Below are 15729 nucleotides of genomic sequence, written 5' to 3' on the forward strand. Positions count from 1 at the left end.
GACAAGTAGTTCCAAATACTGTATATAGGGACATCTATATTGAAGTTATTGAGAGCTCTTTCCAGGTAAGGAAATTAAATCTTTAGAACTAAAATTAGGATGCTAGGACAATAGCTTCTTATATGTACTAGCAGCTACAAAGATTTTGTTGCAAGACTAAGAACATTTTTACAAAACAGTATATACATTTTTTATTGCTGTAAAACAATATATTAAATTATTTCTTTAAAATACATTTTTCTTTGCTTTAAGAGAGACTTAATGTCCTATTCTATTTGGCTTACTTATGGGCAAGTAAGACACTGCATTGTACTAGCAAGAGTTTATCAATACTTGTAAGCTTCTTTATAATATGACTATTAAAAAGTCATTACAATCCAATCATACTTACTAAAAAAAACCCAATGATAATATCCTGTATATTTTGGTTACATGGCATAAGGCATTCTCAGTCTCCGCAAATGATGTAAGATTCCTTTTTTTTATTTTTTAAATGTATCTCTCAAAGTGTCAAATTTGATATCATCACAGTATTTTACAGTTAAAAACTAATAGCCATGTCTCTACTGAAATTCACCTCTGTGAAAAATTGTTGAAAAATCATCATGCATCATCAAAAACCAAAATAATTTGCTATCATTTTTGCATTTAATTGCTTAAGCTGTTTCATAAGTATGAAAGAGAATATTTGCAAAGAAAAAAGCATCATCAAACTGTCAAGTATCTGTTTTTTAACAGTTTCATTCTGTCAAAGATTGGATGCTCAGAAACTCAGTTGCTAAACTTTTTATAAAAGTGATGAGTGGTCATCCACAAATTCCTCAGCCAGACCATTTACAAATTCCTCCTTAGGCTTAATTTTTCATTGTCCTGTTTTGTAGGTTTATTTTAATTATTGTGTTTATACATACAATAAGATATATGCCAAATGTTTAGAAAAAAGCACTTCAAGAAAAGTAGTGTAAAGCCACATCTGGAGTAAAAAGGTGATTTCATGCAAGATTTTATCACACAGAAACAAATAGTAGTAGAGCTACAGACCTAGAGACCTCTTCATTCCATTCTTTTTTCTGCCTTGATAGAATATAGTAATGCAATATATTCAGATAGATTTAATTATTTAATTAATTTAGGTGTCATATCACCTGATGAAGCAAGTAACTTTTTTTCTGTTTTCACAAGTGACAAGAGAGTGGTTAAATTAAATAGCCCCTCTAAAGCCAGTCAACAACAGCACTGGTATCAAAAAAGTGTTTGGGAGAGAGTATTATGAACAGTTCCTAAAATTAAGTGTTTTGAGACCTATTTTGTTTAATTTGGATATAGAAGTATTTGAATGTCTGACCTGGGGAATGATAAATGAGCTTAGTTTGCAAAACTACCGCTGTTTAGGTAATCTCAAGGTTTATTATCTTTTCCGAAATGTAAAGGCACCAAATTGGCGATAAACTTGAAAAGGCTAAATTTTATATTTCGGTGCTTCTCCTATGTCTCACTTTAGCAAGTTTAACACTTTAGCTAAAGTCAATGACTTGTGAAATTTTGGAGGGGGAAAGCAGTGCCATTTCTGTAATCTGTGTTTTGTTGTCCTGGAAAATGTTTTGCATAATCACTGTTCCAGTTTATGAAGCACATGCAAAAACATGTACATTTCTTGAATGTCTGCTGGTTCCTTATCTCTGTGTCTTTTACTGTGATGTTATAGAGCTTGGATCATATGGAAACCTAAAATATTATGACACAATGACTGAAGAAGGTAAGAAATATTTTAGAATTGTTTATATGAGCTTTTTTTGAAGCCCTCTGAGTGACTTTTTTGTGTTTACATTTTCCTTTGTTTTTCTCATTTTCTTCATTTTTGAATAACTTATTTTTGCATGTGTTTATTGGTGGCTCAATCAGTTACGACTCTTATTTCAAGTCTTTGTTTTCAACATTTCAGTTCTATTATTTCAGGTAAGAAAATACAGTGGGATGCTTTTAGAAAAAAACATATGCAAAACCATACTTGGAAATTATATGGCACAGTATAACATAGATTGTAGGTGCTTATTTGATGCCATGTTTAACAATGCATTCAAGAAGAGAAATTAATTTATGGATTTTCAAATCACTCAGAACAATTGATAAGTGACTTCAGTTTACTGTATTATTGAAAAGCAATTGATAACCTTTAAAACTAGACATGTTTATTCCTGGAGTATTAATTGTATGCTTGATTGCAGTGCAAAAAATCTGCAGTTTGAAATCCTGATTCTAGCAATACAAGAAGGAAGTAATTAGGGCCTGAATCAGGGCTCAGTGAAATCTCAGGAAATTTTTCTGCTGATTCAAAAGCACTGCAGTTCTATCATATTAATTCAGGAAAGCAGTTAACTGTGTACTAAATTTCCAGCACATGCTTTTTGTCCTAGTGTGGTCAGCATTTCTACAGTTTGGAATTATCCCCGAACTGAGACCTGATTGTCTGTAGGATTGAGGCCTCTTGTCCGTCCCTCTGATTATAATGCCAGATAGGTGTTTTCATTATGTTAAGTTTAGAGATTAGCAGTACGTTTGGGGATGGGGAAAATCTTGAGGCCTGTAGAAAAATTAGCCACCTATTCCTACTTGTTTTTAATCTTGGGAATTTAAGACAAATACTTCAATTCTCTCTTTTTAAAAACACAGTTGCTTTCTAGTGTTGAGTAATCTTGAAGATTTTAAGAGAATCTTCATTGCATGACTTACTCATGATCATTCCTCAGGGAGCATGGAAAGTGATAATGCCTGTTTCCCTCTTTCTGTATCTGCTGTTGATACACCAATATAACCATCTGGTTCTGGGGCTGGCTGTGGGAGGTGGTTCCATACACCTTTGCACCAGGTGTTGGAAGATGCTGTTTTCCTCTGTGGCAGGCCTGAGCTCGTAGAATGGTCTTGCCTCACTGCTCTCCATTGCCCAGATTAAGCATCTGGTTCACAGGGGTAGTACCAATATAAGAAAAGATGTCTGAAAGTAGATTTTTAACAGGCAAATAGTGGTGTCTATGTTGTTTAAAGACACCAAGAACCTGTAAGGAGCCATTAACCTGGGCCACTCAGATATGGCTACTAGAGATACAGCTTTTGCAATATGTCTTTTCTCAGTCTTCATTACAATCAAGATAAAAAGGTAATTTCTCATTGTAGCCTTAAACCTGGGTATGTTAAGGGTTTTATTTTTTGTGGTGAAGTATCATATCTATTATTTCAAAAGTAGCCTTCTGAGATTCATAAATACTCTATTGACATCTAAATGTCAATATTTGTAGGGAAACACCTGTTGCAGTATATATAATACATACATAAATGTATATTATTCCCGTGCCTATGCAGAATTAATGCTTTTAATATTCAATGTCACCTGAGAATGCATGTCTTATTAATCAATAATTCAGGACCATACTGTAGCAACAGGAAAAATTCAGTAGCAGAAATAAAAAGGAAGCTCTTTGTCTTTAGAAATACTAACACTGACAAGAGTCTGTGGTGCAGCTTACCTTCTCAAATAGAACCATCATCATTTTCACTTGTCTTTCACAAGGCAAGTAATGATTAGTGTATCTCAGAAGTTGTATTTCGATCAAAGTGTACTATATTTTCAGCTTTCTGTTTGGATTTTCAGAAGTTTAGTTGCTATCACTCTGCATCACACTTACTTGCATTACCCATTTACTTCTTTCACTTCCTTTTTATGACTGAGGTTTTTGTACCTTTTGCACAGCAACTTAGTCATAGGAATACATAAATCCAGTTACAAATCCATTGATTTTTTTTGTGACGTTCTTATATCCAGTCCTTAAACCTGGAGTGGAGATACGAAATATTCTTTCAGTTCTCCAGTGAAGAAACTCAGGTGCATCTATTCTTCCTGCTGCATCAGAACAATCAGGGACAAGAATTAATGGTTAATCTATAATACACAACCAGATTCAGCCTAATGACCAGAGAGCCATTGCATATATTAGAAACTGATTTCTATTGTTTTGATCATTTCTTTTTGGTCTGAAAGTGACTTTAAATTAATTTTAGATTAATCAGGTCAGAGAGAATAAATGTGACCCACAAGATGAGAAGTGACCCTAACTGTAATCTTGTGCTCCACAATGGTCTACAACATGACAAAATTGCATGTGTTTACTTTTGATACTTCTGCTTGATCTTAAAGAAGAAAGCATGTAAGGTGGATTTCTGGATTTAGATTTGTAGTGGCTCACTAAAATATCTTCCACAGCAGGTCATGAGCAGAATTAGTAAGTACAGTTCAGAGTGCTCAACAGCCACAGATTTGACATGTTCAGAGTCATGAAAGCTTGGCTATAACTACATAGATGCAGTAATTTTCCTTTGATCACAGACTGAAAACAAGGCAAGTGGTAGAGTCTTAAATTTTTAAAATGAGTTAATTTCTGAAGAACTGTATTCACATCAAATTAGATATTTTTCTGACCCACATAGCCTGTAGACTGCAATTTAGTTTGTAGATAAAGGATTGGCTTTTTAATATATCCTTTATCAGGAGGAGAATCTCTGCCAGCTAATGCCAGCTGGACTAATTCATGCAGATCAACGCATATCTACATTATACATTACTGATTTGTTTGTATCTATTCAAACAAAAACCAATGTAGTTTTAAGCTACCTTGGTAATCATCTGGTCACCTTTGGTAATCATCTGGCCTTGATCACCTCTTCCTTCCACTTCATTCTTCGCAAACTAAAATAAGCTGCCAAATCTGTTAGAGTTTAGTGAACCTAGATTAACTAAGAATTTTCTATAGCGATCTGTCCTATTTTAGGTCCATGGAAGCAAGCATTGTCCTTCGTCTAAACTCTCATTATACCACCTGTTGTGAAAAGCTCTGTTACATAATCAAACCATAATGCATAGGACTGTTCCAGAGGAAACATAGGCACCTACCTTCTAGAAATAAGAACAGTGACATAAGATGCCTATGCTTGCTTCATTTAATGACCCCACCTAAAGATAAGAAAACAGACATGAGAGAAGATCTGTAGTGAGGTAGATCTGTAGTGGCTTTCTGAAAATTGGAACTACTTAGATACATCCTCAGCTGATCCTTTTTCTTGGTGGCTCTGTGCTTTCCCTTCAGTGAACAAGTTTTGGTTTGGTTTAAAGGAGGAAAAGGGTAGAGAAAGGGAGGGAGGGAGGGAGGGAGGGAGGGAGGGAAGGAAGGGCCATTGCTCTGCTGTCTTTTCTACAATTCAGGGTCTTCATGCAGGCAAGTACTACTGTTTTTGTCAGTTTCATGTTTTTGATAGTTAATAATGTTTTTTAATAATTTCCTTGCACTTTTGTTACCTACATTGAGTGAATCTAATCGAAGGTAATGATGTAAAACAATGTAAACTGAATCATGTATCTACTGAGAAATAAAAATAAAACAAAAGACATTTTCCATTTCAAATGCTGATTTTAACTTCCATGACAGTGATTTACAACTATGGAACAGTCTCCTGAATGAAATGGTGTAACTTAAAATTGTTAAAAGTCAGTGTCAGAAATTCTTTCTAAAGATGCTGGGAGGTTTTTGTAAATGTGAAAAAAATGAAGGACACATTCAATTAAACTAATCTAAACCAGTGTGAATCTCTGTGAAGACATTTTCTTTTCAGTTCAATAGTGGCTGTGTTTCTCTGTTAAGAAAACCTACACAGTTTCACACAGTCTCAAATAAAATACCAGAATATCCTTAGGTTCTTCATCATTTTAATTAATCTCTAAATTTTTTAATTTTTAATTGAAAAATCCTATGCCATCTTGGAATAGGTGGAGACATGGATGGCTCCACATATATTTTTCAGAAATGTGTCAGCTGCATCATTTTCATTGCTTGCATAAAATGCCTTTCTATATGTGGCATCACAAGCTGAATTCTCAAACATTTAAAGATGAGTTGGAATCTGAAGGCTAGCACACTCCTTTAGGAGACTGAAATTATATCAGGCACCTTTTAATTTCTACTCACTCTTCTGAATAAGCAGTTTTAAATGCCCCTACTCTTTCAAAAGAAGTTAGAAACCACCATGACTCAACATTTCAGCCTAAAATATTTGGGGATATGATTCGTATTTTTTCTTGCTTTTTTCTCTTTTATCTGCTATCCCAAAAAAAAACCTGTTCTTTCTCTCACTGTCTCTTTCTTTAACTCTTTGTTACTTCTTCCCTTCTAACTAGAATCTCTGCGTCTTACTCTGTGCAGTGAAATAATGAGATGCCTTGTTATTTATGATTGTATTCTCTGCTTAAATACTATTCTGCAGGTGTTTAACTCTGAGTGCCAAAAAAAATAATATTTGCAAAATATTGTGAATTGCTAATTTCAATTTTTTTTTTAGAGCATGATGTGTTTATGAAAAGATAGGGACTGCAGAAAGGACAGTACGGCTTATTAAATATTTGTGGTATTTTTATTACTTTCCAAGTGGTTTTCTGTTGAGAAATTAGTTCCACTTCCCTGCAAATGATAGCTGCTAGTCCCTGTGAATTGGTCACATGCTTCTCCACGTACAAAAGTGTGGGTACAGGGGTGTGAAACTTCTGTTTTAAGGAGGGTAGAGAGGATTTCTTTCCTGACTAATGATTTATCCTTGTACACTTGGAATTTCTCCAAGTTTTTAGCTTAGCAACAAGTGACTGTTATCCAAATAACTGAATTAATTCAGAACTTACTACTTTTACTTTCCAGTGTTAGTCTTTTATACAATTCCATTGAAAGACCTTCTGGTCTTAAGCCTATGCTGGTTTTGCTGCAGGGACACCAACACTTTTCAATAGAATTTTTTAACTGTAGATGAAGAATTAAAAGAACTACAGGCCCTGTATCATAATAGTATTTTTAATTAGAAAATGTGCTGTAAAACAGACACCAGTTAAACTTCTAAAAATATTTTAAAATGCTTAAAGTGCACTAACAATCAGGATAAATCAGTAAAGGCAGATACATCAACTTTCTACACATCATAGGCTGTCATAAGATGTCCAAAGAATCCTTACATAGAAAGATCTATGAAGGCAGATAAAGGTTTCATTTTACCTTATATGCACATCTTTGAAATTACCTTGTTTTAATGTATCATTTGGACACAGTGGTCAATAAAGAGTGACAAAACCTGGGACCTCTGGAGAGTGTGTATCCCTAGAGAGAGTGTAGAGGTTGAACTGCATGGTTAACTTCATGGGAGACAAAAAAACCCAAGGTTTAGAAGAAAAACTACCTCTAAGAATCTGTTATGAAAATCGTGTATTCTGGAGACTTCTTCTTCCTCTTCTGAATCACAGAATTACAGAATATGATGAGTTGGAAGGCACCCACAAGGATCATCAAGTTCAACTCCTGCTTCCACACAGAACAGCCCCAAGAGTCACACCATGTGCCTGACAGCACTGTTCAAATGTGTCTTGAACTCTCTCAGGCTGGTGCTGTGACCACTGCCCTGGGGAGCTGTTCCAATGCCCAACCACCCCTGGGTGAAGAAACGTTTATCTAACATCCAACAGAAACCTCCCTGACACAATTTCAGACCATTCCCTCAGGTCCTGTCACTGTCACCACAGAGAAGAGATCGGCACCTGCTCTTCCTCTTCCCCTCACGAGGAAGTTGCAACTGCAGTGAGGTCTCCCCTCAAGACTCCTCCAGGCCAAGCAGACCAAGTGACCTCATCTGCTCCTTATACAGCTTCCCCTCAAAGCCCTTCACCATCCTCATTGACCTCCTTTGAGCACTTTCTAACAGTTTAATGTCTTTCTCATATCATGACACTCAAAACTACCCCCAGCACTCAAGGTGAGGCTGCCCCAGCTCAGAGCAGAGCAGGACAATCCCCTCCCTTGCCCGGCTGGCAGTGCTGTGCCTGATGCACCCCAGGACAGGTTTGGCCCTCCTGGCTGCCAGGGCACTGCTGACCCATGTTCAACTTCCCAGGACCCCCAGGTCCCTTTCCATGGCACTGCTTACAGCATCTCATTTCCCAGTCTGTCCATACATCCAGGGTTTCCCCATCCCAGATGAAGGATCCAGCACTTTCCCCTGTTGAACTTCATATGGTTGGTGATTGCTCAGACCCCTGATTTGCCAAGGCCTCTCTGCAGGATGTCCCTGAGGGAGTCAGCAGCTCCTCCCTTTCTGGGAACTTGCTGAGTATTCCTTCCAGTCCTACATCCAAGTAATTTATTAAGATGCTGAAGAGCAGAGGGCTGAGAATGGAGCCCTGTGGAACCCCAGTAATGACAGGTTCCCAGTCTGATGTCACCCCATTCACTGTAACCTATTGTGCCCAACCCATGACCCAGTTGCTCACCCTTCCCATGATGTGTTAATCCATCTGTGGGCTGCACATTTTTTCCAGAAGGATCCTGTGAGAGACGGTATTGGAAGATTTACTGAAATGCAAAAAGATCACATAAATTAGTTGCCGTTTATCAACAGTATGTGTTACCTTATCATAAAAGGAAATCAGGTTTGATAAGCAGGACTTTCCCCTCATGCTGGCTGTGATAAGTGATAGTGTTGTCTTTCAGGTGCTTTTCAGTAACTCCCAGAATAATCTTCATAATTTTACCAAGCACTGAAGTGAATAGAAGTCACAGACAAATAGTTAAGTCCAAAGTGACAAAACTGACAACACTCACTATAATGCAATGTATGTGTTAATATGAAATTCTGTTCTACAGTATTACTAATTGAGAACTGAAACTGCTTGTGTTTATTTATGATATCTTGATTAATCTGTATTCATCTTCTGCTTCAGGTGAAATCCTACACCAGCACATTTATAGGTGAAACTTTACTGACTTCTTCCGAAGAAAAATAATAGCTTTTGGTTTCAATTTCTTGTTCTATTAATTGCTGAGTTCTCAAAAAAAAAATTATTTCTATAAAAGAAGAAAGAAAGAAAAAAAAAACCCCAACACTGTATAAGGGAACATGAGATAGTGTTTAATAGCATATTTGCTGTTTGAGGAGGAATTGAAATGGATTATCAGCAGTGATCTATAGAGACTAAGCTATGGCAAATAAACTTTGCATCTCAAAGTGGCAGCATTGTAATAATGACAATGTTTTCTTTTAGGAAAGTTCAAGGAAAGGGCCTCAATTCTGCATAAGATTGCCAAAAAAAAGTGCCAGGTGGAAGACAGTGAAAGGCAGAATGGAGCTGCTAATCATGGTGAGTGCAGCATTGCAGATTTATCACCTGTGCCTGAGAGTCTCTTTCACTGTTTTATTTTGTTTGAAAATTGTTCATCATTACTTTCTCCTACATTACATGTGCTATTTTAGTAAAAGTACTCTGATTCTATGTACCAAAGAATATTAAATTTATGGATGGGACAGAAGTTAAATGCAAGAATAGAAAGCCAGTCAAGGCATATAGAAAGCCTCCTAGGCAGGTTGAAAAGAAAAAGCAAAGCTGATTTTGGTTCTGTGTTGAAGTGTCAGAGAGGCAAAACTTCCTTGCAGTATATATGGGAAAATTTAATTAATTTATTGAAATGCTCTAGTAGAATGTGTTTTATAAGGTACCATCCTTATCACAAAAAGCATCACCTTCATATTTAAGGTTTGATTTGTCTGTATACTACTTTCTGGGAGTCATTGAGGCCCATCTATTCTAATTGTGGAAAATTAACTTACTAGTTTTTGCCATTAAGGCAAGAATTTTTATTTTAGTTCCAAAGTTCCTATGCAAAAGGAAAATCTATACCACGACCTGTTTTCTCTACTTTACCTCATCATATTATCTGTGTTAGAAAACCAGATACAAATTTGTCTAATAAAATATGAGTAATTTTATTACTTGACACTTTTTCTGACCTTGTGTTATGTTTACATAGTATTTGCTTCCAAAATCAGGCAGTTGGTTGGGACGGTCTGTTAATAAACCATAATGCTGACTGCGGGGTTAAGAGACAACACACATATACTGAAATAATTACAGATAGTCTGGCACTCTGCTGGGGCTGTGATCTCAGATTTTTAATTTAGAAGAATCTCAGGATAGCAGTAATGTAACTAGACAGCTGTATTTACTTCTATGCACCAGAACATACCATAAGGCATGTTGAATTTGAGTAAGGCATTTCATATTGCTATTCCCCATTACTTTGTATTGTCCAAGGGATTTTGTGCCATTGACACATTTATGTACTACATACTTATAGAGGTAATTACTGCATAAAGAATTCCAAGGTAGTCAAAGTAAGAATAATTTTTAATAAATCTGGCATCAGAAACCAAAGGCCTAACTTGAACTCCTGTGGAAGTTTAGCACAAGGACTATAGGATTCTGGTTTAAAGATCATCCTCTATTATTAGATATTATTACACCATATGTTTACTCTTTTCCCATATTTTTGCATGCATGACAGCAGGATTACAGCTTGGAAGTAGCTTTACCAATTGCAAGGTGTGTTATAAAACTTTTATCTCTGAATGTATCCTCTCAGCTGTATTCAGCACGGTGCATTCTATAATGTTAGGGGTGAATGTTGTATGCCACTTTTTACCTGAACTACTAGGCTCAGTGCATTTAGCATAAACAAAGAACACTAAATATTGCAATGAATCTAAATATTTCTCAAAATGCTAGCTCACTGCTTATAAGATTTTTATTGAAAATGTGTACTAGACAAGTTTTTTTCTTTCTCTTTTAACACAGATATTGGCTCAACATTAGTATTTGATAATTTGCTCAGACTGAATATATAACAGCTATTTCACTAGTATATTTGTAATTTAGTATTCTGATCTGTTGTTTTCCCTCTCTTATCTATGGATGATGCCACAGAGAAATGTGCAAAAGTGGAAGTTGCAGTAACACCACCGAGTGATTCAGGACCAGTGCAGAATGGAATTGCCCATAATGTTGAAGAGGTTAATGACTTTTTTATTCTTCTTTTTATTCTTGTGTTAGCAAATATATTGCTTGTTTGATTGTGTTTTTCACTGAGAATAAGCATCTTAATAGAATGAAGCTGACAGTATGAACTGTCTACATTATACTTAGTTTTCATTTACAGCTGAACCCAGTGTACATTTTGCCATATGTAAAAGATCTTGCCTTCTGTTCCTGCCCTTTAGTGTAAGGTAAGGTAGGAGTCTGGAATCTATTCTTTTGGGAAATGTATTTTTACTTTACAGATAAGATGTTTGAAGCCATAAATACAGCTAATAGAAATTGCTTGTCACATTGCATAAAACCTGTTCTCTTAAGAGAACCTGTCATGATGTGCATAATGAAATAGTCAAAATTCATTATGAAAGAGGACCTGTACACAAACTTCTGCATCCTGCCTTCTGTTGTCTGGCTTCATAAGATTTTTTTCCCACTGAGTATATTCAGTGAAAACAATGACGAAAAAGCAATCACATATCGCAGCAATGTCCACATGCTTTTAATTTACATTGTAATAAAACATTTCCTAGGCTTTTTCAGAAATCTGCAAGGTCAAGGAGCTTTAGCATTTGAGATAAAGGTTTTGGTTTCAAGCCACTGCAGGGGAAGAAGGGAAAATTATTGCAAGAGTACATTACTCAGCAATGTGCAATTCCTTTCACCTCCCTTTGGACAGTTTAAATTTGCAGTGATGCAGACTTTGGAACTTTTATGTTAATTTCAGCAAGTATTAGGACATACTGAACAATGATTCTGCTGTGTTGGATGTGGGATACATTATTTATCCTTATCCAAATGGCACAATAGAGCAAAGCAGTGCAGTTTGTAACTGATGGAGGAATGAGTCTGCAGATTTAGCTCCATCAATCTGAATGAAAGGATTTATCTGCTGTCAAAATAAAAACTAGCAGTCTCCTAACAGCATTTTGAGATGGTCCATGCTGGATTCCTCCCCAGTGGCCTCTCCAATTTTATCTTTTTCCAGTGGTAACCTGGCAGCTTTCTTAGGCTGCTTGAGTATTGCTGAAACATATTTTATAATTTAAAAGTACATACTGGAAGTTTTGAGAAGTTGTAATACAAATAATTTACTCATCCATGCAAAAAGTAAATAGGCTTCCATAATACTTAGGACCCTACTTCATTGTCAGGGTCTCTGCCAACTCTGTAGTGTGCCAGAGGCTCTCCTCAATGTATTGCCTGGCTTTTGTGCATAGCTTCCATAAACACTGTCACGGTTTGACACTGGTGCAATGCCAGCGCCCCTATGAAAATGCACTTTCCTAAATAATTGCTGTGAGATGTGATCAGGAGCAGAGCAAAGCAGGCCCAAGCTTAATAACAAAGAAAAAAACTTTATTAAACTACTGCTACTATAGAGCACAGACACTAAATCCTGGATGAAGACCTTCTAAAACACTCCTCCTCCTCCCACCCATTTTCTAAACCAACCCACAGTGAGACACCACCCAGGATTCCTGATCAAGTTGCCACCCTTCAGATAATCAGTACTCAGTCCCTCAAAGGAGAGAGGTCTCTCTTGCACCACAGACTCCCTCAGGAAACACAATTGCCCCCCTTGTGTTTCCATGTCACACGTGGCAACCACCTGGAGAAAATCTGCCGTGGTGACACTCTCCTTTCCATGTCACAGTGCTCTCACTACCATGCATGGACAGACTGCTCATAGGGTTTCTTTTCAAGGATGCTTTGCCAAGGACTAAGGAAAAACAACAGTTCAGTTTCTCATCTTGGAACTACAGTCCCCCCCCATTTTCCCCTGGGGCCGAGGGTCTAACAGCTTCTCCTTTTTGGGACAATAGTCTCCCCCATTTTCCCCTGGGGACGAGGGTCTAAGAACAGAGATCTTCATCTTCTCTTCATCTTCTCTGAAGACAGAGGGCCTCTCCACACCCTCTTCAGCTTTCCTCTGTTCTCTCCATTCCTCTGTTGGTAGTCACTGAAACAGGTCTCTTGGCCCACCACCGCATCCCCCTAAAGGCAGTCTCTGTTGCAGGAGAATTTGGTTCAGTCTATGGCTAACAAGAAAAGTCCAGCCACAAGCCACTCTATCATCTCCTCCCACTCAAAAATTTCCTCTTCCATCATCTCAGATCCCAGACTGTCTTTCTTCTACTATAAACCAAGGAGGAGTAATATTTTACAGAGCCTTCATTTCCCAGGAAAGGGTTAAAAGTTCAGAGTCCCCAGACAGGATGGCTGATATCTCTGCCCAGAAGCCAATTCCCAAGGCTAAGGCTGGACACCTCCCCCCCAGCTTCTCCTTTTCCTCTGCCAGCAAAGTTACAGGTGCCATCCAGACTCTCTGTCTCTTCCCTCTGGGTGGGGGATGACAAAGACATCTCCGCTTCTCTCCACCCTTCCGTCCACAGGAGCTGGCTCAGTTCCAGTCCTTCTACCCCTCAGCTCACCTCTCCCAGGCCACATGGCTTCCCCTCCCCAACCCAGCCTGTGGCTGGGCAGGGGAGAGTCTGCACTGCACTCTGACTAGAACCAAAAAAGACAGCTCCCCTGGGAGTTCTTGCTTTTAACCCGCTGTGTTCTCAGAGGTGTGTCCATACATTCAGTGGTCACTCCAGGTGCCAATATCCAAACCTGACCACTGATTGGTTTGACCCAACTTCCTGAAAAAATTCACTTCCATGTCAAACCACGAGAAACACCTTTCTAAACTCTACCATCACTCTGAAGCTAACACTGGGTGGTTCAGTTTCCTTCTGCTCTGTATATTGACTTAATGGACACTAATAAGATTATTCTCCATTTATAGAAGGCAGCAAAATTTGCAGGCAACAACAGAAGGCCACTCACAACATTTCTGTGACCCTTTCTATTGATGAATATTAAAATTTGAAGAAGGGAACTTGGTCACTGCCCTCCTAAGCCTTCTTTTTAGCTTTTCAAAACTTGACCTACAAATGGTCTTGAATTTTGATCTTTTTGTAACCAAGTGTTCTCCATTGTATATTGATACCATTTGCTTCTGTTTCTAAGTAGAATTCAATCAAGTAACTTGAAATTTAGATTATTCTTCCTTACTCTAATGCAAAAGGAATTGCTGTAGTGTCAGATTTTGGAAAGACAGTATAAAATTGGCTCTAGTCACATAGCAGGTCATTGTGAAGCATGTTTGCCATGATGGTACAGAAGACCTGCATAGTCATCTAATTCTTTCTCCTCCATTGTCAAGTTCCGCTATGGTCTTCATGCTTCCCCTCTTGCAAAACAAGCATGTTTCAGAGTCTTTTCTTATATTTCACTGATGTAGATTATCGTGTCTGGGTCTAAATCCTTGGACACAAGAATTTTAGAATATCAATCTCTATATTTGAGTTAGAATTGTCTGAAAATAAGTACATTAAATATTCTATGTTACTCTAGTAAAAACAGAATATGCACATAAGTCCATTTTACTTATAAATTCCCTATTATTTTAAAATTACAATGTTGAGGAAAAATCCCTTGTGAAAAAAAGATGGTCTCAGGCTAAGACTGCAAGCAAAGGAGAAAAAAACCAGCTTTCATATTGTATTTTAATTTTCATATACTTGTAAAATAATTTTTTTAAAGGATAATACTCTCAATTGCCATGATTTAGTTTTCCACTTACCTCCCCTGGTTTCTTTAGGGACTTTTTAGGAACCTCTTTATATTTTTTCCCAAATTCTTTTTCTTTCCTCCATTCCTTCTCTTTCAAGAAAGAAGGAAAGGCTTACACAGAGCTGAAACACCACACAGGACCGATGCCAGGACACTGTCAAGTTAATGACTCCTGAAAGGTGTCATGACTGTGTGGATTTCACCTAATTTATTTGGGGTTTTTTTTTGTTTTGTTTTTAACTTCTTCATTTCTCTCTTCCAAACTCCACTGCCTTGTTTTTCCCTTTCCTTTTTTCCTAGGACTTTAACTCAATTTTTCTTACTCCACTGTCCTCCAGGGAAATTCAACTGTTCTCTTTCTAGCTCAAGCCCTTAAGCAACAAGAAAAACTCTCTCCTAATGCTGCTTGCAGAAATTCAAAAAGGGTGTCCAGAAAATGTACCCAGCAACATTTGTGCCAGATAGTGAGACACTTATCGCCCCACTTTACTATAAGTAGCAGCTGATATCCTACTCTTTGATAAAACTGGGATCATCAGCTAAGAAGGACAGATGGCTGTGGTCTCCTTCCTATTTCTTAGCCAGAACAGGAGGGAACAATACCTCCACCCACCATACCATCTGTAATACATTACTGCTTTATTTGAAGTCAGAAATTGCCTTCCCTTTCTGCTGGATATTGCATCTTCCTTGGGGATTTTGTTCTACTTACAGCAGTCTGTCTCTTAACCTTTAGCAGGTTGCCACAGAGGAGAAGACTGTTATATAACACTTCATAGAGTGGTACCAAGCATGCACAAGAAAATGAAAGAAGACTAAAAGGACACTTACTAGCTTATTAAATGTTTTATAAAGTACATAAAGTGCCCTTCAGAATGTGATCCTTCTGAGAAGTCCAGTTCCACCCCCTGACACCTTCTTAAACTAGCATTTGGTAGCTGTTTTAACCTGTGGTTTACCTAACAATAGTTTCCAATCTGAGGATAACACCTTTTCCTCCCACCCACCCATGCACGTACACACGCACGCACATACGTACATACATACATACGTACACATGCACACAGTTTTTCCTGTTTCCATGGAAACCCGTCTGGAAAGTATTTACATGCCAACCATGACTGAGATAAGTTTTCCATGAAAATATAAGGCAATTTTTATGTCACAGG

The 15729-nt window shown here is 37.5% G+C and overlaps 1 protein-coding gene across 4 annotated transcripts in view; it reads left to right on the forward strand.

The window, feature by feature from the left end:
* SLC24A2 (solute carrier family 24 member 2) overlaps nt 1-15729 on the forward strand; it is a 105832-nt gene that overhangs the window by 69928 nt on the left and 20175 nt on the right. For 3 of the 4 annotated variants that reach the window (XM_068176921.1, XM_068176922.1, XM_068176923.1), the window contains exons 5-7: nt 1706-1756; nt 9116-9211; nt 10832-10917. In XM_068176921.1, the coding sequence (XP_068033022.1) occupies nt 1706-1756; nt 9116-9211; nt 10832-10917 (233 nt within the window). The remainder of the gene's footprint in view (nt 1-1705; nt 1757-9115; nt 9212-10831; nt 10918-15729) is intronic. The other variant, XM_068176924.1, reaches the window with a different exon arrangement.

The sequence above is a fragment of the Anomalospiza imberbis genome, chromosome Z (genome assembly GCF_031753505.1).
Source record: "Anomalospiza imberbis isolate Cuckoo-Finch-1a 21T00152 chromosome Z, ASM3175350v1, whole genome shotgun sequence".
Classification (NCBI taxonomy): Eukaryota; Metazoa; Chordata; class Aves; order Passeriformes; family Viduidae; genus Anomalospiza; species Anomalospiza imberbis.